This window comes from Anopheles merus, chromosome 3R (assembly GCF_017562075.2).
Source record: "Anopheles merus strain MAF chromosome 3R, AmerM5.1, whole genome shotgun sequence".
Taxonomy (NCBI): domain Eukaryota; kingdom Metazoa; phylum Arthropoda; class Insecta; order Diptera; family Culicidae; genus Anopheles; species Anopheles merus.
The window spans coordinates 39,500,389-39,527,827 of record NC_054084.1 but is presented as its reverse complement, the minus strand read 5'-3'; the positions used below and the strand labels follow the sequence as shown (position 1 = coordinate 39,527,827).

The window sequence follows — 27,439 nt, the reverse complement described above, 5'->3', positions numbered from 1 at the left end:
TGTTTTGGTATAATCTGATTTGCTGAATGTTCTGTAATAAATGTGTTGCAATGGTGTGGTTTGGCTTTCCGAGGTCTTTCAAATAATAGTGTCTACCGTTTGTTGTGATGGCCGATAACCAACACTGAAATTAACCTTCTAAACATCCCAACAAGTAGATGGACACTATAGGAGAGGATTCAGCCTACGAGTGCAATTAAACAGCCGGCGCTGATGTAACACATACGCCAATAAGCAGGGGTTTAATTTGCACACTGGTGAAGCATTTCAACACGTGCTACGCTCTTTTGCCACGCATTATAAAGGCTCCTAGGGAGAGCACAAATCAACCGCAGCATCGGCGGATCGGTTGAAGAATACCGGCACCAGCCCTGTGCTATGTGATTGGGATGGGAGGAGCTTATTATCATAATTTGGAACACCTCTGCGCACCAACATGACTCGTGCAGCTTCCCCTCTTGCGTGTTTGGGAAACATTAAAGCTCATTTAAAGCGACACATCCCGGCTAATAATCATCCCTTTCCTTCTCTTGCTCTTTTCATCACAGCGTACGGTGTACGATACAAGATCCCGAGCGGTAACATAGACAATTTCTTTGCCACACGCAACACAACTGGCGCCCACATACGTAGCTAAGGCGTATGATTATGAGAAGATCAAAAAGGTAAGACCAAAGAGATATGTACTGTGCCGCATGTGGTGCAAATGCATCAATTAAACGTGATCCCACTTATCCCAATCTAAGCTTGATCCTAATCCGACATATTTCTTCGCTATTCACCGGTGCACGGTCAATAAAGCGGCTCCACGTTTATTTTCCTTCTAATCGTGTTTCCTCTACTAGTATGAGCAACGGTTTGACAGCATGGGATAATTTTAAGGAGAACTACACCACCGTTCTGATCAACGTACGTGATGTAAACGACAATCCACCGGTGTTTAAAAATCGTCATATCGCACACAAATCATCGAGGAGGGCGACCGAGGTCTGCCGAAACGAGTGCTACGGGTAGGTGTGTGCAAGCCATGGGACCATCTGACCCTTACGTTCGAGACAGTTCGGCTGGAGGCAACTTATGCTTGAGGGACTAGAGAAGCAAGAAAGCATTCTCTCGGAATAACCAAAGGCTGGTATCGTTGATACTTTGGGATGGGATGTGGGATTTGGTTTCGTGCTTATCTTTCCCAATATCATCCCGTATCTCGTAACAGGGCCGCTTAACACAAACATTTTATTTGAGCGTAAAGATGGGCTTCTCGAATTAGTTCACCAGTTCACCAATGCGTTCAAAAAAGCCCAGCACATTTTACCAAACACGGACAATAATGGAGTGCGTCTTTCTCCTGAACAAATCTCCAAATACATATTCACCGAATTGATCGAAATGGGTTAATTCTTTACTAATCCTTTGTTGCATTCATTTCCCTTCATATCCACGTGGAAGCGACGCATCTCCAAGTTTTAAAATCCATGTCGAATTAGTCCAGTGCTGGTGCTGAAGCCAAATTGTTTGGCTAATGGGCACACGACCTCTTTTTCTGTATGCGAAGATACAGCCCCAAAAGAGCCTTCAACTATCTTGCGATCAGATTGAACGAGTTTGCAAATTACAGTTTAATGAATGTATGAGTGTCATTAGCTAGAGAGGCGACGGGGAACACCAAAAAGCACCATCCTTTGTCCAGACTGCCCTATATGTTGCAATGCCCTGGAGAATATACTCACAAAATGAGTCCATGTTTGGCTGAATCGAGTGTACCGGGGATGATAACGTGGTAACAAAATACAACACAAACCTAACCAATTCAAACAAAGTGTTTTATTGTGCGTTTGTGGTCTGTGCCTGCAGGCTGTAATTTTTGAATGTCGATAGCATTAGATAGTGGTGTAGTCAATTTGCAATAACTTACCCGCAACAGAGGGCTGACCTCTCTGGATGGCATATCGCTGTAACAAATCGGACAGCCTTAATTTTAGACCATTAGCAAGAAACTGTAAGCAAATGGCAAACCCGACTCGGGGAAGCATTTTCAAATGAGTGACTCGAGTGAGATAACGGTCCTAATTATGAATTTAGAACGATTTTGTGACCCGTTACCAATAGTTTTAACTTTCAAATTGACAGCAACCCACGCTTCAACAAAATGTGACACTTTACATGTAACCTCAGCTCTCGGTTTTTTTTTCTGTCTCTATCTATCTGGTTTACCAATAAATACTTCGGTTAAAGGCGACCACCCATTACTCGGTCGTTTGGGGATTTCCGGCGTGTTTTATGCGTATAGCTGTGGGGACAGATAGAACGAGAGATAAACTACAAACGAGCTGCCCCGAGGCACCACAAACATTAACCCCTGACGCACTCCCTCAATGTTTTATTTGTTTCTTGCGGTAGAAGGGGTGAGCACCCCGGTGGGTGGAAATAAGCAACCAATAGGCTACGCTGAAGAGATCTGTTCGTTGGAATACCACGGTCAGCGCACGTAGAAGTTTACGCATTCCCGGTAACGCTTTAGCCGAGCCGAACAGAAGCAAAGAGATCCTGGAAAATTAAAAAAAATGCAAAATATATATAAAAACCATAAACAATAAAAAATGGCTCGAACGCGGGAGAGATGAGTGCTGGGAGAGATTATGTGGCAGTGGCAAATAAAATTCGGTCGACGGCAAAAGCATGGTATGCGCTGTGTGCAATGTGTAAGGAGAGACATGGAAAATCATTACATACCATGCTTGGTAAGAAGTGTGCAAGTTCCTGAAATGGAAATATGCAATCGAAAAAGTATGAGAGAGAGAGAGAGAGAGAAAAAGAGAGAGAGAGAGAGTGAGAGAGAGAAAGAGAGAGAGTACAGGGGAGAAATTATAAAAAAAAAACAATTCGACCGAAAATTCCCAAATCACCGAGGCATCATAATGCTTCCCGGGTTTAGTTCAATGAATCGCTGCAAAATGGTTTTCCAGTTGGAAAAGCTAGCCTTGCATAAGGCACAGGGAACAAAGTGGCCCTTACTAAAAAACTAAAACAACAACCACAACAAAAAAACTCACATTTAAAAGTCCTTTCTGCATGTTGCTTTGCGCAGTGCATGGTATTTTGTTCCCTTTCTCGTTCTCTTCCGCTCCGACAATCATTGTAAGCAGCTCAACAATGCTATTGCAAAATAATTCCATCCAACATATGATGGTGGCACTCCATAGTCCCGGATGGGCGAGAGCACACACACACATACATAAAAGAAAAGTCTCTTTTACGCTTTCTTGTATGGTTGTTCTCAACTTTGTCGGACGTGATTGAAAGGGGGACTTTGCTTGAATTTGTGTTCCTCAACCCTATCTCTGTGTAGTTGTCTTAGGAGATTAAAAGCCTCGCGACACCGGTGCATCACACGGCATGAAAGTTTTAAATCAATAAATGTTAATTATCTTTCATCGCTGGCAAGACACTTTGCCTTTGTCCACGTATGAAAAGGGATGTGGCAAATGAGTTGATAAGGATTTTAATCATGTCAGTCACCTAGAAGAACAGAATATTATGAGTGATAAATGAATGACCTTTTATGAGTGATAAAAAAACCCAAATCTACTCTCAGTTTCTCCTCTTTATGTAAATGTATTATACAAATGGGTTCATCAATTACATGCAGCGTAAGCACGGTTTCCCTACTACATGGACCTTTGAAGCTTTTTTACTGTTGCGCTATATTTGACATGATGGTAATTAATTTTATAACTAATTTTATAAAAAAATTATAATTAATTTTATATTTATAAGTAATTAATTATTTATTTATGAAAAAAGCTTCAAAGGTCCATGTAGTACGGAAACCGTGCTTACGCTGCATGTGACTAATGAACCCGTTTGTAAACAACCTGGCTTAACAACCAATTGCCAATTCACTGAATTAAAAATCATCCAAAAACTATCACAATGAATACGTTTACAGGCACATCATCTTACACTTTAGCGCAATTTTATGCGAATGTAAATCCCATTCAACTCGCGGGTCTTTTCGGCCATAGGATTGCAAATAGAATTGCCAGTAATACTCTCACCATTCATTGCAAATGATCCCATTTCCCATTACAATCAAATGCAATTTGGCTGGTTTCACCCTGTCATCATCATCATCATAGGCGTTCCAATCTTTACAATTGCCAATGGAACGGCCCTACGTGAGTAAGTGTTTGAGATAATTAATCAGTTGCACCGAAACTAATACGATTTTCTGCAATCAGAAAACGATTTACCAGCTCGGTCCAATTGCTACGCTCAAAGTGCGTATTCCATCTTTTGCTGATGGTCGGTTAACAATTGCTACCGTGGCAGAAAAGTTATTCCATTCTATAAAAGCTTTAATTAACTTGCTATCATCTGTGACATTCTACATAGTGACTGGATCAAGTGCTGGCAAATTGGAGCACCCGAACGGTTCAAAGTAATTAATTTGAAAAACTATATCCTCATAAAGCTAGTTTTGGTGGAATTTTGTGCCGAAAGCGAGGCACCTAGCATCCCAATCATCAACTCGTTTTAATCTTCCGTAAGGTTGAGCGTCTGTTTGTGCTATTGTTATTATTTCCCACTAACCTTCGCTCCCGCAAAGCTGAAAAGTTGGGTACATGTTTTCCATTCTTGGGTTAGGGTGCTGCGGGTTGTATACGATAAGCCATAATAGTGTGAAGAATTCGGGGTAAACATTCTTTGTTGAGAGCAGATAATTCATTGGATGGTATAAATCTCCGTTTCAGTCGGGGCAGTATCTCTCATACATACTCATTATGGAGAGAGAGACAGAATGTGTGGAAAAATCCTGTCCACCCTTTTAAACCGCTAAACCAGTATGCAAGGGTTTGCTGTTTTAGTTCTAGTTCCAGTAAAAGCTTTGGTAATTGGAATTTTGCTCCGTCGTTTGTTTCATCTCAGTTTCACTCAATTCGTTGAACAGGGCGAGAGCAGAACCGGGAGTAGCAGGTAGTTTTATGAAGCCACTTTGCTTAATGTATTCAACATCATAAATAACGCGCGATCGTTCCACAACTACAGCAGCCGGATGTAGAGTCTGGTGGAACTATTATTAACTAAACCAAAGCAATTAAGAAAGTTATGTAAAGCATAATCAGTGGCTTGATTAGTATTAGAATTTGAACGATAGGTTGAGCTCTTCGATTTATTCCTAATCCCATTCAACAACACTTATGCTTGCGGTGGTTTTATGGGGTTTGAGCATTAATTTTTAAAATTCCACATTAATCGTACGAATCGATTAAAGCGGTCTACATTTTTTTTTTCATTTTCAGTATAAAACTTCGAACATTCGCAAATTTTCAGACTGTTGTGTCTCGGAAGAGTCACGAGTTGTTCGACCCGCTAAATTAATATACAATTTAATTTCACTTAAGTTTTGCTCCCTGTGCCATCACCATCACCAACCTCATGAACATGATTGACCAATGTATCTAACCGCAAGGAAAGAATGTCCAAAAGTTTGTTATCATGAATGCTGTGCCTGGTTCTCGGATAAGAACAAACATGCAAAACCGAAAGACTACTACGTCCACCTAGAATTCGTGCTGTCTGAGCGCTAAAACTTTCCGTTCGGCTGCTGTTTGCCGGCTTTAGGCATAGGGACAGTGTTCTGGCTATATTCATCTCCATAAGACAACAACGTAATATTTTGGTAGGGTAAGTTCGGTCCGTTTGTGTCATCCAAGAAAGACGTCTTCTATACAGCGCGCTGTGGCCAATGGTCACTAAAGTACGAGCTTTTCGGTTGATGGTTTATCTTTCACCGCAGAGGGATAGACGCCGTCACGTTCGTTTTCGCACGCCATCGGAGAGTTGATATGAATCTGTACCGAAGGGCAAGGAGTGATAACGGAGCGTTTGAAGGTCGTGAGGACTGAAAATCTTAACATCGTTTTCCGGTCTTTGAAAACCGGGACGACAACTAAGACACCATCCTTCGTTCCCAACAAAGACACTCCCCCTGCGTCAGGGTCAACCTCTCTGTGATACGCCATCGTCTACGGAAAGGATATCTGGAAAAATTTCTATTAGAATCAACGTCTAGCTCGTTTCTTCTGCCGTGCACATTTTATGCTTGTCTAGCCCCTGTAGCGTATTTGCGAGGACGCGCTAACTCGGTTCGAAACACACCGTTGACACAATTTCCGGCTCTTTCATTTACCGATATGGCTAATGAAAGAAACAGCACAGGGAGTCACCGGAGAGCACCGAAACCATCGCACCATCCCATTTACTTCGTTTTATTTGTCCAACAAACCAGGGACGGAAGTTCGAATCGAAACCGAACCTCATGTCACTCGGTTAAGAGAACGAAGTTTTACTGACCATTTCCACAAACCACCACCAACCGGACCCGAAATCTTTTTCGTGGGCTAGGGATTTTTGGTCCAAGCAAAAGCGCAATTTGATAAGATTCGCTACGCTTTTATTTTGTCTCCTACCTGTGGTTTTCTCTGTGATTTTGCTTTCGTACAGGGTAAGCGAGAAAGGGGCAAACGTGGTGAACCATTGCCCACGACCAATGAATGTCCCATGAGACCCATGGGCAGGGAGAAACTTTTCGGAAAAAAGGGAATATCCTACTATCTTGCCATCGCATCTAAACTGCAATGTGAGCAGATAGTTAAGATAACTCCCACCTGTCCAATGACGGTAGTGGTAATTGTCACTCTAGTGAAGGTGAGCCATGCGGACGATATTGACTTTTAAAGGCGAATGATCAGCTCCAATGACCGTAGACGAGCCGCTTCGAGTGGTTTGCTAATGAGGCATTGAAAGTAAACTTACTATTAGGGCAATAAATACGAACCCATAGCATCGGGATAGCAAAAGCTGCTGACGATTTGATTGTAATGGATGATCGTAAGAAAATATCAACATTTGATGACAAGGCGATAAACGTTAGTATTGAGATTGCTCTTTTTAGTAGGGGAACAAACCCAATAAATACCAAAAGCTCGTCTGGAAAATCATCTCTATTTCACTAGAATGTGGTGATGATAAATAACAAAAGTATTATATTATTAATATTTTTGCAATATGCATTGCTGTAACCATCGTAGACAGCTGCATCATTGTTTAATGTGTGTCATGCTGCTATTCCCCTTCAGCTACTCCTTCGCTGCATTAAGTTTGGGCATACGTACACGGTAGGACATTTGTGCATGGTGATACGTTCCGTTGTGGGACATTCTTGTCGCTGCCATTTGACCGAACAACCAGCAGCACCAAACAGCATGCTAAATAGTCAGATCAAAAGACATACAAAATCACCGCTTGCATGCTCGTTGCCGTTGTCCTCAAAGTATTCCTCCACTAAGGTGAACCATTTAAATTTTGTTTCTTTTTTTATAAAAAATTCTCCCTCACCTTATACGTTTGAGGATAGGTCGAGCTAGTCATTGCTATTAAAACAATTATTTATATTTTATTGTACTGCCTGTCCCATGCACTTATGTAATTTATGTATCGCAAATGTGATTGGAGCACTGAACTTGCCCTACCATGCGTAGCATTACTTGACCACCAATGAAAAGTATTCAACAGCTCCGTACTGTACCGCTTTGTTTGGGCTTGTTTATCGCATGTAAGTGACACAGTTCAATAAAAAGAAAAACCCCTCCCTTGTCTTTCTGCTTAGGCCGGGCAGAAATGTCAAAACACTACGCATACATAGAAATAAAGCATAAACATTACAAAGCTTCCGTGTGTACACAATTTCAGGTAAGGCTAGCAAGTGAGGCGACTCCGAAGTTGAAAGAAAACGAGCGGCAACGCATTCTGTTAGACAATGTTTCAATAGGAAAACAACGGCAAACGCCAAACAAACAACATACTCCGTCCGAATGAAATGTTGTCCTGTACGGTAAATGTGCGACACTCCCATCTAACAACAGATACAAAAATTGCACACATTCTGGTAACACAGCTACATATCTCGCCCAATGCAGTTGCATTGCAATGGTAAAATTGTTGACAGCTTCGGTCGGACCGGTTGACGGCCCTGCTCAGCTTCTTGTGCAATGCAACAGGATCATGTTTGTGATTTATTGAGAAGGCTGCATGTCTTTGTGAGTGGTTCGCAGTATTTTTCTGCCCGGATCATTGTTTGGACTTGTTGTGCTTTTGCTGTATTTGTTTTTGTTTTGTTTATTGGTCTGGCGCAAGCACTGCAGCTTATTGTTTGTGTAGATAGTAGTGCCAAAATCTCGCCCATGTTGCTTTTGCCGTAAAAATGTCAATTCTAACCGTGTTTAGATTGATCAAATATGACTGAAGATATTGTATTCTAATGTTTTGCTTCAGTTATTGAAACAGCACTACACGACAATATATGGAAACAATGACATAAACATGATATTTTTAACTTCTTTAATAGACCTTCACTAATAGTAGAAATGAATGTGTGGAAAAAAACTCTTACTTATAATAAATTAAAACTGCGTGCCATCGCCGATATCGGCTCATTTGCCGTATAATTCGTGTTATGCCTATCTACATACAAAAGGGACGATGAACGAAAGTGAGGAACGTGTATTTTCTTTTTGCGTTATAGGCGGGGTGCGTCAATTTCTCCTTTGAGCAGTTTGTTCAATAAGATTCATTTAGTCTTTTCCCGGCGCTTCTTCAAAGTTTTTTCACCTAACAATAAGCATCTTGTTCTGCAGGGTAACGTCTCACCATTTGGCCATCTAAGAATATTATTCGTGAAACGAGTTTATTTTCTTTGAATACTTTAAATGTGTTTGATGCAGCAGTTTGGATATGGACACCACAAAATTGACTCCTGTTCTAAAATTGATCCAACTAGACTGTTAATCAATATTTTGATACACAAAGGATCGTTGAACTCATTCGTCATTTTTTGCAATAAGCCTAAAGCCCTATTGGCTTTACTGAGGACATCGAAGACAATGTTTTTTGTAAAAGTTAATTTATGTTCTAGTATGAATCCAAAATCACAAAACAATAAAGAATCAAGGTAGCTACCCTGGGAAACCCCATATGTACTTGGAAAAAATCTGATCTAACTTTCTCAAATTTTCTAAAGTAAGTCCTATTCATGAGATATGATCGAAGTCACGCCAATAAGTGCGCTTGAAAGCCTAGCCTGTCGATTTTGGATAGCAGTAAATCAATCGATACACTGTTGGAGGAAGCTTTAAGATCAGTATATATGCAGTCTATTTGGATACCTTTGCTTTTAATCCTCCTTCATTCTGAGACAAAAAAAGTACTGATAGCTCAGCACATAAAAGCTCAGAATTGGTGGTGGTACCATATTGTTACGTGAAATTACTTGCATGCTGATAGTAATCTTCGCGGTTTTATTATTCAATTATGTATAACTAATTTGCTGTAACAAATATGACAATTTAATTTTTTTTAGTTATTTTTAAAAGAAGTTGATTGCTCCAACTAGTGGAAACAAAAACTTTTAACATTCACTAATCGGAATTTCTGGCCTTGAAATGATAGCAGGCTCCAAGGGGTAACTACTATTTCACATAAATCAGTACGCTACAACCTTTTGTGGCACATCGTTTTAAAATTATGACATTATGAATCAAAGAAGCTTTTTGGGGGTCGTCATAATAAACGCTCTCAATACTCCACATAACTTGGTTTGTAAATTTATCAAATTGTGGCTCTTAAACTGAAGGCTTCTAGTTATCCGACTCGAGCATACTCCTGTTTCGTGTGTTCAATAGCTCGTCGTAGTAAATGATTTCACTTAGATCAAACTTCATTTTCGCTATCTGCAAGTTGCTCAAGATGTTCGACTCCACCGATCATTAATCAACAGAGTAGAGCGTCTTCTCCGGAAAATCAAACACCCGAAATAATGTCAAGATCCCTTACCTCTTTTTTCCACCACTACAACTCCTTTTCCATTATTTCCGCAAGCTACTCTACACAAACACGCAATGGAAAATGTTTGCAAAAGTCAAATGACGAAGACTGTTTAGCTTTGCTATTATGAACTCACTGTTATCCAACCCAAATGAAAAGTCGGAATCCTTATGAATTATCGAATGCTGTCGCAAAGTTAGCTATCTTACGAAACGTAGCATGCAGTAATCGGTTGTGCACCATAAATTCCGTAAAACATCACTTACACGACTTTTGGATGGTTAAACTTAGATTCCAAACATTATCGTACACTATTTTGCCAGTGTAATGGTTCGGTACTGTCATCGAGCAAGTGCCATCCTGTTCGCTTTGCCTTAGGTCATGTGCAGGTCATGTGGTGGCACGCTGCTATTGGTTTCATTATTTCACCCAAAAATCGTTTTATCTTGTGCGAGAAAAGCAAACTAAAAACCGCCAAGAGCAGGTTGAATATAAGCACACGTGGGTACAGCGTGGATGGCGCAAACTTACACACTTTCATCCTGGTTCTGTTCGATCCAGGAAAGAAGCATACGTTTTCACCTTAAACGGAACTGTAGACTTCACAAACGTGTCGTTTTGTAGACCAAAGCCATGGCCCACGAACGAGCCCATGTTCACTTATCAAACTGCCAATGGAACGATGGCAATAACAGTATATGAAATGCCGAAGCAGAAAACGTACTACTCTGGGGAAGGAGTAAAACAAATGAATCCAAGAAAACAATTTGCTCCATAAAATGGGAAAGAACATAGCCACCACCGCCGACATTGCTGTGGAAATCACGTTCATACAGTTATGAGGCCGTAAAGTGTTGCACCAAAGCTACTACTGTATCCATCGGGTCCCTCATGTCACACATGCCAACTCCAATCCAACGCATGAATTGCAATCTCGTCGAATCGATCGTAAACTTCTCAGCTCCTTTTGAAGTGGTAGAACCATAGAATGGTTCCGAGGAACCGGGAATACGACAGCACTATTAAGAGAATGGTAAATAATATTAGTCCTAATACGGTCCATTTTCAGCGGTTCTCCGTTTGTTTGATTGTCCAATAGTAACGAGAAACGACTTGTGGAAAGGTGGTACAAAACTACAGAAAAGCGTAATGCAACTACTCTGCTGATGACTCGCAGCTACATCTTACTTTGGTTGACATTTGTCCGCAAATAGCTTGATAGCACTTGTCTTATCCACAAGCGCAACGACGATGCGAACGTGGCAAAGTGGAGCTCGGGACGGTCGGTCCCATTACCGAGGAAAACATCGGGCGGAGGTTGCTGCAAAGGTCAGACTCTTGGACCCGAATCAAGGAGGCGGAACAACGCATCACCACAGTTCTGCAGCTGCGCTGGAGAGAGGATGAGTCAGCGATGAACGTGCTTATCAATTCCGCCCTCGCAGAGGCGACAACGCAGAGCAGACACAGGACGATCAGGCTGTAGTACGACGAGCGGCTCGAAACCGCCAAACAAGGGCCCGTAGAGCTTGCAACACCAGCCGAAGTCACACCAGCACCAGTAACAGTAGCAGTAGCACCTTCGATGTCACAACGTAGTCTGAGGTGAACGCAGAGACGAGTCGGACTACAACAACCTTTATCCGACAGTCAGATGCAGGGTGACACAGCGCAACTTACTGCGGAAGTGGACCAGCGCCAAGTTACGGTGACATCATCATCGCCGTCACCATCGGGGGAAAGACAGGAGAGGCATATTGGCTTGATGCCAGAAGAAGAAGAAGCCGTTATCGCTCAAGTAACATAAGTGCGCTAAGACAGCTGCTCAAGGCTCAGAGGATGACTCCCACGGAAATAACGGAAAGACTCAAGCTAGGTCACAAGGTTTTTGTTTTTGCATAAAGGACGAAGGCACAATAGTGTATGAATGCGTAACAACAACAAAAAGTAATAATAAAAAAGGAAAGTCCACTCGGACGGTCTTATCCGGTGGGTATACACCTAACGGGTAACCCCCATCGGAAGGTGCACGCAGATGAATGTTTAAAAAAAAATATTTTGACCAATAACCTGCTGATACATAAAAAAAATCTGGCACAGTTTCCCACTGCGGATAGAGTCCGGTGCTCATCGGTAGGTAGTTTCAACTATCCCTGTCCCCTCAAGAACCATTGGCCACTGGGAAGATAGATTGTATTATTCATTAGCTTCATAAAGGTTTTGAAAAGACGCACCCGGCCGCATGCACGTGTATGTGTGCTGGAAGCAGCCCTTTGGAAGCACTTTCCTCGGGTGAAGTGAAAAAATGACCTACGTGCGTTGGAAGACACTTATCAATTTTATTACTTTCGAACGTTAAACTATGGTTTTAACCGTTACATTGCTCCTCTTGGTGGTTAAACGAGGCATGCTTTATGGCACCAGCCTCACTCATACGACGGGCCAAGCTGAAACGCAAACGCTTCCGAAGGGCGTTTTCCATTTCAATTTCTTTTCAACTTAAAGCAAACAAATTGAGTTTGTTTGTGTTTGGAAGCATTTAGAAATAAACGTCACTTTCGTATATCCCAGAGAATCAAATAGGTTACATTTTATTAAATTCTACAAACTTTCAAACCATTTGGCAATAATTTTCAAAAATACTTTTTTTGCAGTGCTTGTGCCTCTCTTTGAACTAAGAAAAATCTTTCCGAGTTACATAGAACAGGATTAATATAATGGAAGCAACGAAGAATAATTGCCGCCTGTACAGATAAACGTCAAACAAACAAGAAAGTATCCTCCTTTAGCATATTAACCGAGCAGTCTTTCTTGCACAGATGAAAAGTAACTTTCAGTGAGATGAAAACATAATCTTATTTGCCAAGCACCATGCCGTGGCCATGGTGGCCTCACAGGATTCTCCGGTGTTCAACCCTTCGCACGATCGCACGCGGGACAATGTTTGCTGACAGTATTAGCAACGTGACTTACATTGTATGCAATCTTCTCCCACGGGGAAATGCCCTCAACCACAGCCACGATGGGACAAATTCTCACCAATCTTTTCTAACCATTTCCCCATTGCTCTAGTTGGTTGATGACGGTAAAGTCAGTAACCGAAAGGCACGTACTGCCATCGGTTGCTGCACTGCACGTCAACGAGACCCCTTCGCTCTCGAGCGCATTCTAACTAGATGAAGGATAAATATTAACAAGATTATGCCGGGGTAAAGATGTCATTACGAAAATTCTAGCCAGAGAAATGCTTTACTCTGTTCACTCTGTCTCTCTGCGTTTTTAGTCCTCCCTTTCTTCTCTGTCTTTATTTTTTCGCTATCGAGCGTCTAAAACGATCGTAATTTGTGGGGATATTTTCATTCCAGTAGCATGCTACGTTCCTTAGACATCATGGTCTGACGTTTCTACGCATGGCCTGCAAGATGCACCGTGTTTCGAACCGCTTCAAATGTCGATAAGAATATTCTCATACATTCAGCATGCTACAGTCTTGTGCGTGTGTGTGTATGTGTGTGTGTGTGTGTGTGTGTGTGTGTGTGTGTGTGTGTGTGTGTGTGTGTGTGTGTGTGTGTGTGTGTGTGTGTGTGTGTGTGTGTGTGTGTGTGTGTGTGTGTGTGTGTGTGTGTGTGTGTGTGTGTGTGTGTGTGTGTGTGTGTGTGTGTGTGTGTGTGTGTGTGTGTGTGTGTGTGTGTGTGTTTATGAGAGAGAGAGAGAGAGAGAGAGAGAGAGAGAAAGAGAGAGAGAGAGAGAGAGAGACATTGATGCAGCTGTCACGCAATAAAAATCCCTCCGACAAGCAGCCAAGCAAGTTCTTGGAAAACCGATTCCTCAAATCAGTTTGCTCTTTACGCAACAGGAGTTTTACCCATCCGGCAAGTCAGTTTCATCCGGGCGCCAGGTTGGGGATATACTTACTTACTTACTTATCCGGCACTACAACCGCTTTGCGGTCTTGGCCTGCCTCAGGAGTGTCCGAAACCGCTCACGGTCTCGCGCCTTCTTCTGCCAATCCGTTATCCCGGCCTTAATGGCGGACGCCTCCACGCCATCTAGCCACCTCAATTTGGGTCTACCACGCCTCCTCTGTCCTTGTGGACGGCCTAAAAAGACTTTACGGGCTGGGTCGTCCGTTTCCATGCGTATAACATGGCCAGCCCACCGGAGCCTGGCGAGCTTTATACGCTGTACGACAGTGAGGTCGCCGTACATCTCGTATAGCTCGTCATTATAGCGGCTCCTCCATTGTCCTTCCACACATACGGGGCCAAGTATCCTTCTGAGCATCTTCCTCTCGAACGCGGCTAAGAGAGTTTCGTCAGATTTGGACAGTGTCCATGTCTCAGAGGCGTATGTGAGTACTGGTACTATATAGGTACTATATAGTCCCAGCTTCGTCCGTCGCGACAGGTTCTTTGAGGTGAACTGCTTTTTCAGGCTGTAGAATGACCGGTTGGCAGCCAGCATCCTTGCGCGCAACTCAGCTTCCATGCTGTTGTCGTTGCTGACCTTTGACCCAAGATAGGTGAATTGTGGGAAGACTTCAAAAGTGCGTTCACCTATATGCACGTCACGCCTACGTAGATTCTGATTATTTGTTGGTGGGCTCGCTGATGTTGCCACCATCAGTTTGGTCTTTGCCTCGTTTATCTGCAATCCGAGGCTCTCTGCCGCCTGCTCGATCCCTTGGTAGGCTTCTGCTACATAGGAGAGCCGCAGACCAATGATGTCTATATCATCAGCGTATGCCAGGATCTGGTTGACTTATAGAAGATGGTTCCCGTAGTCTCCACCCTCGAGTCACGGATGGCCCTCTCTAGCGCCAGGTTGAATAAGAGACAAGCAAGCCCGTCCCCCTGGCGCAGACCTTTGGTGGTAGCAAAAGGTCCTGAGAGTTTTCCATCCACCCTCACCTGGCATGTGACGTTGGTCATAGTCATTCTAACTAGCCTTATCAGTTTGGCCGGGATTCCAAAAGAGCTCATAGCGTCATACAGTTTTACCCTGGCTATGCTATCATATGCGGCTTTGAAGTCAATGAAGAGATGGTATGTGTCGTGTCTGTATTCAGCCATCTTCTCCAAGATCTGCCGCATGGTGAAGATCTGATCAGTGGTTGATTTTCCGTTTCGGAATCCTCTTTGATAGTTTCCGACTATCTCTTCGACGTGCGGGACAAGGCGATCCTGAAGGATCAGGGAGAATATTTTATAGGCGGTATTCAACACCGTAATACCCCTGTAGTTGTTGCAGTCCAACCTATCTCCCTTCTTGTATATGGGGTAGATGATGCCGAGATTCCAATCACAAGGCATCGATTCGCTATCCCACACCTCAGTAACAATTTGATGGGGTTGGGGGTTGGGGATATACAGAAGAAATAATTTTCTTCTAACGACAAGCTGTTGGGTCACGGGTTAGATGTGATATGCACTTTTAATTGTCCGAACACTGTATATGTTTGTAAGATGTTGTTATTTTACAAGTTTTTTTTCAGTTTTTTTGTTGGTTTGGGAATCAGAACGCTACTGATCGGGTCAGAGTTCAGAACGCGACTAATTTGTATGGGTATCAGAACGCTACTGATCGGGTCAGAGTTCAGAACGCGATTGATTATAAGCTGATAAGAATTCTGTCGGTCAGCGCGTAGCGCTTTCTCGTTGAGCATCGCACGGCGACAACGATTAAGTTCCCTTTCTCTTGCGCACGTATGCTAAACGGAATACGGTTTCCTCAATACAAGCTATGGCCGAAAATTTATGAATCAACAACAACAAGCCTTTTGATTACGAGTTTGTCCTACCTGCCTTTGTGAAGGAAAAATAATCAAGCTACGCTCTCACCGTCTTTCAATCTGTCTTCACGCTGCTGCGCTACAAACACTGGCGAAAATGGGTTTGAAATTCGAGAAGCAAAACTTTAAATAAATATAAATACACACTCATAACACACTTTTGCAGTAGTGGTCGGTATTTCGCGCTTACACTCAACTTTCTTGCAAAAGCTACAGATTGAATGATTATTTAGACAATGTGATTTTCTTTAATACGATTTGTATAAATTCTCTTCCAGTAAATCTAGATGAAGTGTGTAATGACCAAGAGGATTAAGTGATCGCGCACGTAAATGATACTTCGATATTAAAAAAAAAAACTCTACGAACATTCAAAAGACAAAAGAAAGTTTTATATGATAAATATTACAATCTGGGGCTAAACTTAACAAAAACAAACAACTAGGTAAATTGATACAGGATATGTAACAACTACAAATGAAATGAGTTGAAACTGGCGTGATAAAAGCTATAATTAAAAAATAAATTTGATATTTTACACAAATTCATTTACATTAACTTTTAAACTAATTTAGAAGCAACGACGCATAATTTTGCGCAGATAATTTGGCAAGAGATCCAATTATTTATCAATAAGTTATTGTAGCTAACACATATTTAAATAAAAAATTATGGCACGTTAGTTTCATCGATAAGAAAAAAACATTTTTTGTTCATTACGTCCAAGATAGACTCATTTATATGGTCTAAGGGAGGTCCTACTATATCCATATCGTCAATTAGTCATGTTTACGGAAAAAGAGGCCTCAATCTTTTTATACCAGATGCTAAGCTTAAATCATTACTTACCAAAAGGGATATATAAGAATGAGATTACATTAAATGCACTCTTAATTTCATGATAGGCTTCTACAAATCACCCAATATAACATAAATTCCACCATTCTTTCCATGATTAAACAGAATAAGGTTGGAAACGGCTTACCTATCAACAGCAATTGTCAAAAAACCAACAGTTAGTTCAATTTTCAAAGCAATAGTAAGTTCTTACAACAGCCCACAACTAATTTAAAAACACATCATAAATTGGAATCATGTTTGTCGCATGTATGAGAGAAAGCAAAATCGAGAACTTTTCTATACAGCAGAAGAAAGGCATAAATTACTGTCTATAAAAAAACTAATAAAAGCATAACATACATAACATTAAGAATTAAAAAAAATCAGCAATTACGTCATGGATATAATAAAAAAATGAAATTCATCCGCAGGTATAAAACAATGAGTGCACCAGAAATAGGGTTAAATGAACATGGTGTAGCTGTGTACATATTTTGGCCATTTTCTCTTCCACAGTCGAAGTTGAACCGTTGGAAGGGGGATTTCTTCTACTTTCTTTGCTTTTGAAAGTGAACAGTGCATACGATGTCCTAAAGCAGCGGTGCTGTATGCCAGTCAGGAAACTTTTTTGCGATTGCTCCTCTGGGAAGAACTTTGCAGTGCCGATGCATTAGCGCGATGATGAAATTCACAACGCGCCGCTCAGACGATGTAATGGAACATTGCTTTTAAGTGCTCGGCAGACTTCTGCTTACCGCAATGCATCCACCCGATTGGTTACTATCTTCCGTGCATCCTTGTGTGCTCCCGTCGATGGAATGGTGTAATAGCATCGGTAAACATAAGGATTGTTTTAAAAACAAATACACCACGTTCAACCATTGTATCTTAACAAGCGCAGTATTTCGGTGCATCCGAAGTAAACGGGATAAGCATTTGTAATGACCCTCAATTCAGGCCAGAACGATGCACCTGACGAATCAGATCAAATCTGTTAATGTGGGGTACATTTTCTACGTGCCGCTATACCAATTCCTCGTGTCGAGCACGTGGTAGATAATAATGATCGTTGCAAAAGTTAGAAGAGGAATCCTACCCTCGTGATGATATTATTCACCATCTTTGATTGGATTTTCTACAGAAGAGAAATTGACATTTGCGATGCAATCGAATTGAATACCCTGAGTATGGCCCTAGCCTACAAAGCAGTAAGCTACATTGTAATTGCAACAACTCAATCAGAATGGTTGAAACAACATTCATGCACTTATGAAGGGATAAATGGCTCTAGCTGCTCTAGATCTTCCAGCTTCTAGCTGCACTTTAAGGTCACGTTACTCTGGGCAGGTGAATATCTGGAAAATGTTCTGTTGAACGATTTCACCTCCTACGAAACGAATCATTCGTGAACATACGATATCTTCGAGCTGTGCAATTTGCGCTAAAAATAAAAAGTCGATTTTCCAACTGACAAACGAAGAAATTTACTTAGCATTCCGGGGCCAGGGCTTGCCCAACCGACCTACCCAAACACGCCCGATGTACGTTGATGTTTTCTGTCCGATCTAACTGATATAAACGAGCAAATGGTCATGTCAATCATCTTGTTACGAAGCATTCATTCTTTCCATTTACGTTTGCTTTGGTACTGACTGAGTTTGAAAGGGCGTGGACCTAAGATAGGCTATCGCCTAGTGGCTTTGCTATTACTGCATTTCATTGAGTCAATCTTCCTACTTTGATCGATTTCGGTAGTTCGTAGAAACAAGCATTTCTCTATCGATTGCTATACACAATTTTTCTATTTTACCTGTTTTTTTTTTGTTTTATTTTGACCACTTATCGCTTGGAAGTCTTTACAGCCATTTTTGCAAAAACAAAAGATAATGCGTCTCTCTTGTGCGATGAATCCTAGGCCCAATATATAAACTTTTGGACGGTGAAAATGAATTCTGCTCTACTGTAGAATTTTGAATAACTTCTCACTTATGCCATGTGTTGGGTCTGGCAACGATTCGTGTGATACTTCAAGATCAAATTATCGTGTTCAGTATGGCGGACACGAATTATTACCACAAGTAAATAAAGAAATGAAATGAAATGAAGCAATCCGTAATCTTATTCTTGCCAGCAACGAGCAAATCGACGCAAAGCAGCAACAGCGTCCACAGAGTTTTTAAGCTCTATTAAGTCAAACACATCTTCATTCCAAAATCTTTTATTGAATAATGCCCAAGCGTTCATATCCGTGATGATGAAAAGTTATAATATTTATCTTCTTGTCTATTGTTCCCATGTACAGGTGATCGATAACGATGGGATCGACGAGAGCGACAAGTACCACGTTGACCATTCGTAGATGATTGTGCAGCTGAAGGATATTAACGATAACACGCCTCGCTGCAAGAAGCCGAACATCAGACGGAATAAACTAAAACCGGGAACAAAGGCTTAACCGGTACAGGTCCCAAAGCAAAACACGTACTCACCGCCCTCAAAGCTTCCAAACATCCTGCTCACTTGACCGGAATTAAAACTTTGATGAAGCACAAATGCAAGCAAAGACTTCAACAAAACCAACCGCATAACAAGAAAGCGCAGTTCAGTCTAACTTCGATAGGGTTCTGATCAATTGTTTTTGTTTTATTTATTCGACAAAAGCTTGTTAAATAGCATGGTGATGTCGATCTAAGCGTGGTTTCGTTTTTCAAAGCAAAAGTCTGTTCAAACATTCTCCACTGTTTTCTTGGAAACTTGGAAACAAAAGCTTGATGAAAATCATCCGTTATCGAAACGATCAATTAACAGAGTTTCCTTTTGCTTCGGGAAAACAAATAAAGACGCTCACTTGTGCAAAGCAAACACTAACTTGTGTTTTCAATCAATTACGATGAATGTGTCTATCGATAAAAACTATGATGCGGTAAACCATATGCATGATAAGGGTGGCAGTGAAGAACAAGGGACGGGAGGAGAATCAGGGCATGTAAAAAGTGGAACAAATGATAGTTTGTTCCGGTGCTGCAGTTGAGCTACAACAGGGAGCTTCTGTTTGCCAATTTGACAAGGGTTTATTGAAAGAACGTGCTGCACAACACAACTTCAATCGTTGCAATGAATGAACGTTAGGAAAGTGCTGACACACAAAGGATCTCCGAAGTCCACGTCAAGCAGCAGCTGTGTTTTCTGTTTTTTTTTTTTAATAAAGACTTTGAGCCATCGTGTTTTCTGTGTTGATCTGCAACACAATTGAGTTTGTAGTCTGGACAAACTAATTTTTTGTGCACCCTCAGTGCTTACCTATCAAATTCACTTTGTTCTCTTATTTTTTGGTTAGAGCGCCAGTTTCTAACAGTCCATAAATAAGCAAACACGAAAACAAACCATAAACGATGTATAGATGGATTAAATAATAATAAACAAACAAATAAACAAACAGTTAAATAAAACCGGAAAAATCAAATCAAACAAACCAAACGGAAGCATTTCAAATGACGCGCGATCCTTTATTGAAAATGACTTTGTCACACATTCAACTAAGAATTGGTTTGTAAATCATATTTTATTTATGGTTTTTACATATATTGTGGTATAAAAGAGTAACGAAAGGAGTCGTGCTACAAAAAACACTATGATGGTAAAATATTAAAATAAAATGAAAATGTTGTACAAGCATGCGTGAAGAACGGACATTGTAAAGATTAGAAGTTAATAAAAAAAACTACAAAATACAAAAATACTGGCCACAGGTGCATTGCATATTTTGTAAAATTTCTTAGGATGAAAGAAAACTGTTTACAATAAATAATAGGTAACAGGTAATGTGTATATAAAAAATAATTTTAATTTTCCTGGATGTAGGTTGGCCTCATTGCACAGTCGTCAACTCGTATTACAGTGAAATCTCACTAAGGTGAACCTGCATGCGACCGTCAGCTTAGAGACATATTCAAAAAATCTGATGAAGGTGTTGCTTTAAAGTATCCAAAAAATTACGGGAAAAATATGGTCTCCTTCGGCTACCATATTGAATTTTGTCTACCAAATTGCATATGCAGCTTGAAGGATATTCGCCTTCATATTCGTATTCATCTTGAAGAGACATACAATGTATGGAATAAGCAAGACCCGTCAACATCTTCATCTTAAAGAAACAATTCATCTTGAAGAGGCTACATCTTAGAGAGATTTCACTGTAATTAACCGCTACCCGGCACGGGTTCAAGGCGTGCCCCATACGAAGGACCGTGCTCCATATTTAGGACGGACTATCCTACTATGGGCAAATCAATGGTATATATGAGTATGTAATAGTGTTGAGAGATTCAGAATTCGGATGATTCGAAGATTCAATCCCTAGAATGATTCAATTGGATCGGATCCCGTTTGTAGGATTTGAATCCCGAAAAGATTCTTTTGCGATTGGGATTGAATTGCGATTCGATTGGGATTGGGATTCGTTTGGGATTCGACTGGTATTCTGAATGGGATTGGAATAGCGATTCAATTGGGGTTGAGATTCGTTTCGGTTTCAATAGTGATTCTGATTGGGATTGGGATTGCGATTGGGATTAATTTGGATTCGAGTGTGATTGCTATTCGATTGGAATTCTGCTTACGATTGGGATTCTGATTGTGATTGCGATTCGATTAGGATTGGGATTCGTTTGGGATTCGATAGGGATGAATGAATATTGATGCACCGATAATAAAAAATATTGGTCTGCGATATTGGCTAATAATGCGCTTGTCTATCAGTGGCTTACTTTATTTGATAACGTTCTTTACATAAAATAATAGTTAATTTTGTGTGTAACGTGCTTAGCTCTTACGAGACTTGGACCTGCTTCGGGAATGTAAAAGCTTGCAATTTTTGACTTTATTAGAAGATCGATGCCAAACAAAAAAAATTGCTGAACTCTAAAACTTGGATTAATATTTTTTGTAACACACGTTTTTCTAAACTAAGAACCGTGAATTTAAATTTGACGACTGTAAGGAACATTTTAGCTTCAACGAGTCAAAAGAAGGGGTAAAAGAATATTTTTATCCAACCAAAACAGAATCGTTCGATTTTCTCATAACAACATTAGAAACAGAATATCTTTTCTACGCAAGTTATCTGTTCCGATCGTAATGAAATAAATGCACAGCTGTAATATATAACCAGAACATTCCTAGGTGTATCACACACTCGTCACATATTATTTGTCTTGTTCATTAAAACCAATCAATCGGTTCACACAAGTATTTTCCCACGGGTAAAGGATTATGTTAGCCTTATTTTCCACGACAATATGCTCATAAAGCTCAATTCAAATTATCGACATAAAAGGGAAATAAAATAAACAATTGCAGGCGAAGGCGCGTGGTTTTCCATTTGCTATACACATCATTAGCCCGGGTCTAGAGAGGATGGTCACCGTGCTACCGCAGCTTAGGCATATTTTCGCTATCCAAACCGTGAAACGTGCACGGAATATTAATATCCCGACAGTATAGCACTTTCACCGAACATACAACCAATTAGCAGCCCCAATACAAATGCCACTTCAGCCTGAACAGGCGGCAAGGTGCCTTCCATACAGGCGCTGGAAGTACCTATCGACAAAAGGTGGAGTTCCATTTTCTCACACTCTCACATTAATAAGTGCTCAGCATGAAAGAAATAAAATGGTCTCTCTTGAAGCGGTATAAATGGTTCTGCTTTTTTGCGCTTTCAAACATCAAACAACATCGTGCACCGCGTTACAGACTGGCATTAATAAATAACGGGGTAATAAAGGTAACCTTTTTTAGTTGCAAAAATCACCTGCCCGACGCGTCTAATGGATTACTAGCGATTTTCGTTTTCAAACCCTCCTACCAACCAAACAGGCTTGATCAGGGATAGCTCAGTACTGTGTATAAACACAATGCCTGATTTTACCACGTGTCTCATTTGTGGCGTACCAACCATTTACGCAATTTTTCATGGAATTCAGGTGATTGTGATGGAAACGTGGGAAGGAGAGCTATTTTATTAATTCACTACTTAGTTATGCAACTGCAACTGCAACAGCAAGACACGTGCAAGGGAACATTGTATACAATAAATGAAACTTTTTTCCCGTTTGCAGAAAAACGTGAAACGAGTTTTAAAACTCAGCGTGCATAACAGGTTTTGCTTCCGAGTATTTGCACCATTAGGTAATACTCACCATAGCGTGAATGCTTAAACAGTTTTGGAACCAGGTGCTTCGTACACGTCGGTTTAACACATAGCTCCTATGGCGTTGCTGTGTGACTTATTTTGCTTAAGGAGGTGCGTTCCCATACATGAAGTAACAAACTCTCATCCTAGTGTTATAGTGTGATGATTTGTATTTCCTTGTTGATCCACAATAATGAAATCCTTCTATTTAAAATATAAATTAAACCTGTCGTGTGTAATTAATAAAATATTTCTTTAAAATCATTTGATTCATTACCATACGTTGAACTTATTGGATTTGTATTTTTGTGTAAATTTAAATACTTAAGCTTAGCTTAAGCTCGACCATTTTAGTCTACCCTAGCAACCGTGTAATAGCTTATGATAATCGTACACTAATGCTTTCAGTATCCCTTGCCGAAAACGTGGACAGCATAAGCAGATGTATGCTCTTTCCCGGCTGTAAATGCCATTTATTCCCTGCACAGTAAAGCACATAGCAAGCATGGTGTTTTTTGAGTATGGGTGTTATTACGTACGTACACATACTAACGTGTACTGCAACTGAAATTTTCAAGAAAATATGTTCTCACAATAAGGAATCTTAAGTCAGCGCTCATTTTCTTCCTTTTGTGCAATATAAATTTGTGCAACTATGGCGTCTGTGCCTTTAAGTGCATTCCACCGGTAAACACCACACGGTGAAATAGGTTTTCTACCATATGACTTCCATGCCACCGTCACAAACTACAATTATAGAAACAATCTGCAGCCGTGTCTATGAATGGTGAGCTAATTTAAGTGTTTTAGAAGACGTATGCTAATTTCTTTCGCACCGGCTGATGGCTTTTTTTTATCCGCTAACATTTGTCACCGAAATTGTCTAACGTTGGATACTAGACAGTTGGTCCATGTTTGTTTTTTTTTGTGTCTCACAAAAATACTGCAAATGAGCGACGAACAAAACGATCACGTAGAATTGCTCACTTTCACGCTTTCTCTTTAGCGGCGCCGACTAACTTTGCGCGCGGATAGCAAAAGTTGTGGTTGCAACTTTCACGCCCCAGATATTCAATTCTCTTCGCTACTAAGCTTTCCTTGTTCTTTTCCAGAAAATAATTGTTTCAATGGAATATCTTGCAACCATAGTGTAAACAAAATTATATCAAAAGATCATTTCTCATTCATGAGGTAACGGTAGCAAATAGCCAACAAACACACATTTTTCCAATCCTATTTTATTCACGTAAAACTAGTTCTTCCTGGTTCATTGTCGGAGCGAGAGAGTTTCTTCCCATGTCAGCGACCATGACTTGCAACAGGGGTTGTACGATGGTGGTGAATAAAACAAGACCACCGGTACCGGTTGATTGCGTTCAGGTATAAATTTTTCCACTGGTCCGGATTTTAGCAAAAATCAAAACTGCGCTTCTCACCTTTTTTGCACAGTTGCTGCAGCAATTTAGCTTATTGTATTTTTTTTTCTAATGCTCCTTCTATGATGAAGTTGGCGTATATATAGACTTCTTTTGGATAGTTTTATAGCTGCGAGCTCAAGTTTCGTTTGGTTTGATTGCGTTTGTCCTTCCCTTATTGAACCTTTTCGAGAATAAGTATGTACAAAAAAGGAACGAAAACAATTAAGGTTAACGATAAGGTGTTCAATGGTTTAGACAGGTCTGGTGGTACAATCGTCAACTCGTACGACTTAACAACATATCCGTCATGCCATAACGTCACTATTAAAATAGTGTAACATACCTACTATACAGAAATTATTATAAACCACATTATCAGCTGTAGAAACATTATAACACACTTCGAAAGCCAAATCACACTATTGCAACACATTCATTATAACACACTCAGCAAATCAGATCATACCATAACAACGAAACCGAAAGAATTCAGGCCACACCGTACATATAAAACGTTACCTTTCCTAAAACTTCGCCTTCCAACTTATTTCAAGAGTTTAGTTAGTCCCGCTACCCAAACTCCCACGCTTACCGTAAAGGAAACACCTTCAGGGTTTCTATGATCGCCTGGACGATCTAGGGTCGAAAATTCCGCTTCGAACAAAGTGTTATTCTACCTTGATAAACACCTTGTCAGCGAAACACTAACCTACCGCGACGGTACTCGATGTACAGTTGTACGATCATCACATTACAATAGCCTTAAGTTTCAGTTTTTTTTTTTATGCGATCGAAAATGTTAATTTGTATTACAACCAGCTGCATCAACGGCTCCAGAGTCGGCTCTACTCGTCCATCTACACGAAACGTCCATCACTAGTCGATATATACGAGCGCGACACGAAGGCGATGTAGCGGCCAAGGTAAGTCTATAAATAGGTACGAGAAGTATGCTCTCGCCCTTATTCTACTGAGAGCAAATAACACATTCTCTATAGTTTTTAATATAACAGTAATAATCAGTGCAGTAACAGTAAAATGTGTTAAGCCTTTAATTAATGTAGACTCGAGCGTATGATCAACGGTAGAGAAACTGCAATAAATTGCATTCTAACAATTTGGGTCATACAATTTGTGTTCTAAAGATTTTTATAAACAAAGGTTATCTCGATAGTATGTAAATGATATAAAATTTGTGTTTAACACTTTTAATGTAGTAAAGCATTGTCTACCACTTTTACAATTAATAAATAAATATCATGTTTCAATGATAGTATTCAAAGCGTAATTTAACATCAGAGAACGTAATTAAACAACCATTGTACCACCTAGTAGACGATTTGAAGTTTTGTTTTCTGAAGTACACCATTTCTTTAATTATTTACTCACTCTAACTAGTAAAAACAATCCCAATAGTGCATTCAAATATAAATATAGCCAGTGATTTACAATAAACCCTTTTACTCTCTTTAGCCTGGCATAACATTCATTTAGGGGTACAACTTGACCGACCACGATTCGTATTGGAGGCATATTGTGAAATTGCTTTCCTTAGCGAACATCATAAAACCATTCTCGATGCTATATACCATCGCGCTGTTTCTATGGCACTGCCAATTGTGTCAGCTTATAGCATAAACGGTGCGCTTTTACGGTGCGTTCAATCAACTCCAGTTTTGCTGTGGCATCGACTGAAGCAGACTAATTACAGGTGAGCACTCGAAACACGTGCAAACTGTAAGTTTTTGTTGTTTTTGACTCTCGGAATACTTTGAAGATGCAGATTTACTACGGCTTTGCCGCTAATCATATCCCTGAAGTCCTTTAAACATTCACCATTTTTTTATAATAACAAGAGACAGCTTACTGTTGGGCAATAAACCTTTATGACTCTAGTGATTAAGACAAGAAAATTGCTGCTTCTGTCTTCACCTAGCAATGTAATAAAATAGTATGTTTTCCTAAGTATTTTTCGTCCTCGATTGGAAAAATACCCCAGCTCGCAAGTCCACAGCATGTTCAGAAATTCAAGATGTGGATATTAAGTACAAGTTTCCTGCACACAGAATCGTTTCAAGTGCAGGAAGTGTGCCTTCGCCAACACTCGAAGTTGTCGCAATATCGAAGATGTCAGCACAGTTGTACCTTATGGTGCATTGTATTTAACACTCTAGGCGCTGTATGGCTCGCTTTGGAATCATCGGTATCGGAAAGAGAGTGAACGATCGTATGCCAATGAAACGCTCCCATCGCTCTCTTTTCTTGTACTGTGTTCTCCGCAGAAAGCTAATGCAAAATGCCAGCGCCCAGAGTGTTAATTTTGTGTGCTGGATGTGCTGGAAAAAAGTGCTGGATCGACTTGAGAGACGTTTTTATAAAGCAATAGCTGTTTTAAGCATTATAGAAGATAAACTTTACTTTCTGCCTTACGACGAAGGGTGTTTGTTTGGGTGTAGAGAGAAGCTCCCTGAAAGAGTCCAAAATGCAAGTTGACAATCACGATGAGAGTTGGGTAGGCGTAGAAAATGCAAAATAAAAGTCCTCTTTCAAGGACACCCAAAAAGACAGCATCTTATCGCGAGTTGGAGCTCCTTCAGACGCAGACTACTTCTGGCGAAGAATAATATCGGTTTTATCATGCCTATACCACCAGCCCCTGTGACCCTAACGATGCAGCTGATAAACCACGTGCACTACTCGGCACGTAAACTTTATGATGACTGATTTTACACTCCATTGCGCCGAACAATTTATCACAACGATCGGCACCAGGGAAGAGAACCATATGTATGCCGCCCAGTACACTGCAGTGCAAAATTTATGCATATGCTTCCACTTACTGGTTGGCGTGATTCTGCGAATATTTGCCATGGAACATGCCGTTATGAAATGCCGGGACTCACACATAAAATCATTCCCTTGTTTACAGTGTTTTGTACTAGATTTACGGAGCAAAAGAACGCGCCATTATTTCTGACTGTGGGGTTTGCGATTCGAGGAAGGTGTATTTCATGTGTAACTTTTAACTAACTATGATCAGATGGCAATGTAATGCGTTGATAAAGCGTGCTGTTTGTAAAAGTGCCCAAAAAAGAAATGCTGAATATGCCTTTTAATGCAAGTGGCACACTTGACTAAATATTGATTTACGTAATTATTTCACTATATGTACATAATATTAAACCACTACTGAAGCCACGACATTTTCCAGTCCATTTAACACCCCTAGTAAGCAAAGGGGGAATGGTTGTCTGCCATTCTCTTTCCAGCTGAAATAATGTGCAAATGACATAAAGTGTATGATGCAAGTGTATC

The 27,439-nt window shown here is 40.5% G+C and overlaps 1 protein-coding gene across 1 annotated transcript; it reads left to right on the top strand.

Moving 5' to 3' along the window:
• The first annotated feature begins 703 nt into the window (after nt 1-703).
• Nucleotides 704-20,229, top strand: LOC121597424 (putative neural-cadherin 2). Its single transcript, XM_041923159.1, has 2 exons — nt 704-1,010; nt 18,816-20,229. Exons 1-2 carry the CDS (start codon nt 847-849, stop codon nt 18,817-18,819), a joined length of 168 nt encoding a protein of 55 aa, XP_041779093.1. The 5' UTR covers nt 704-846; the 3' UTR covers nt 18,820-20,229.
• Nucleotides 20,230-27,439: the final 7,210 nt, after the last annotated feature.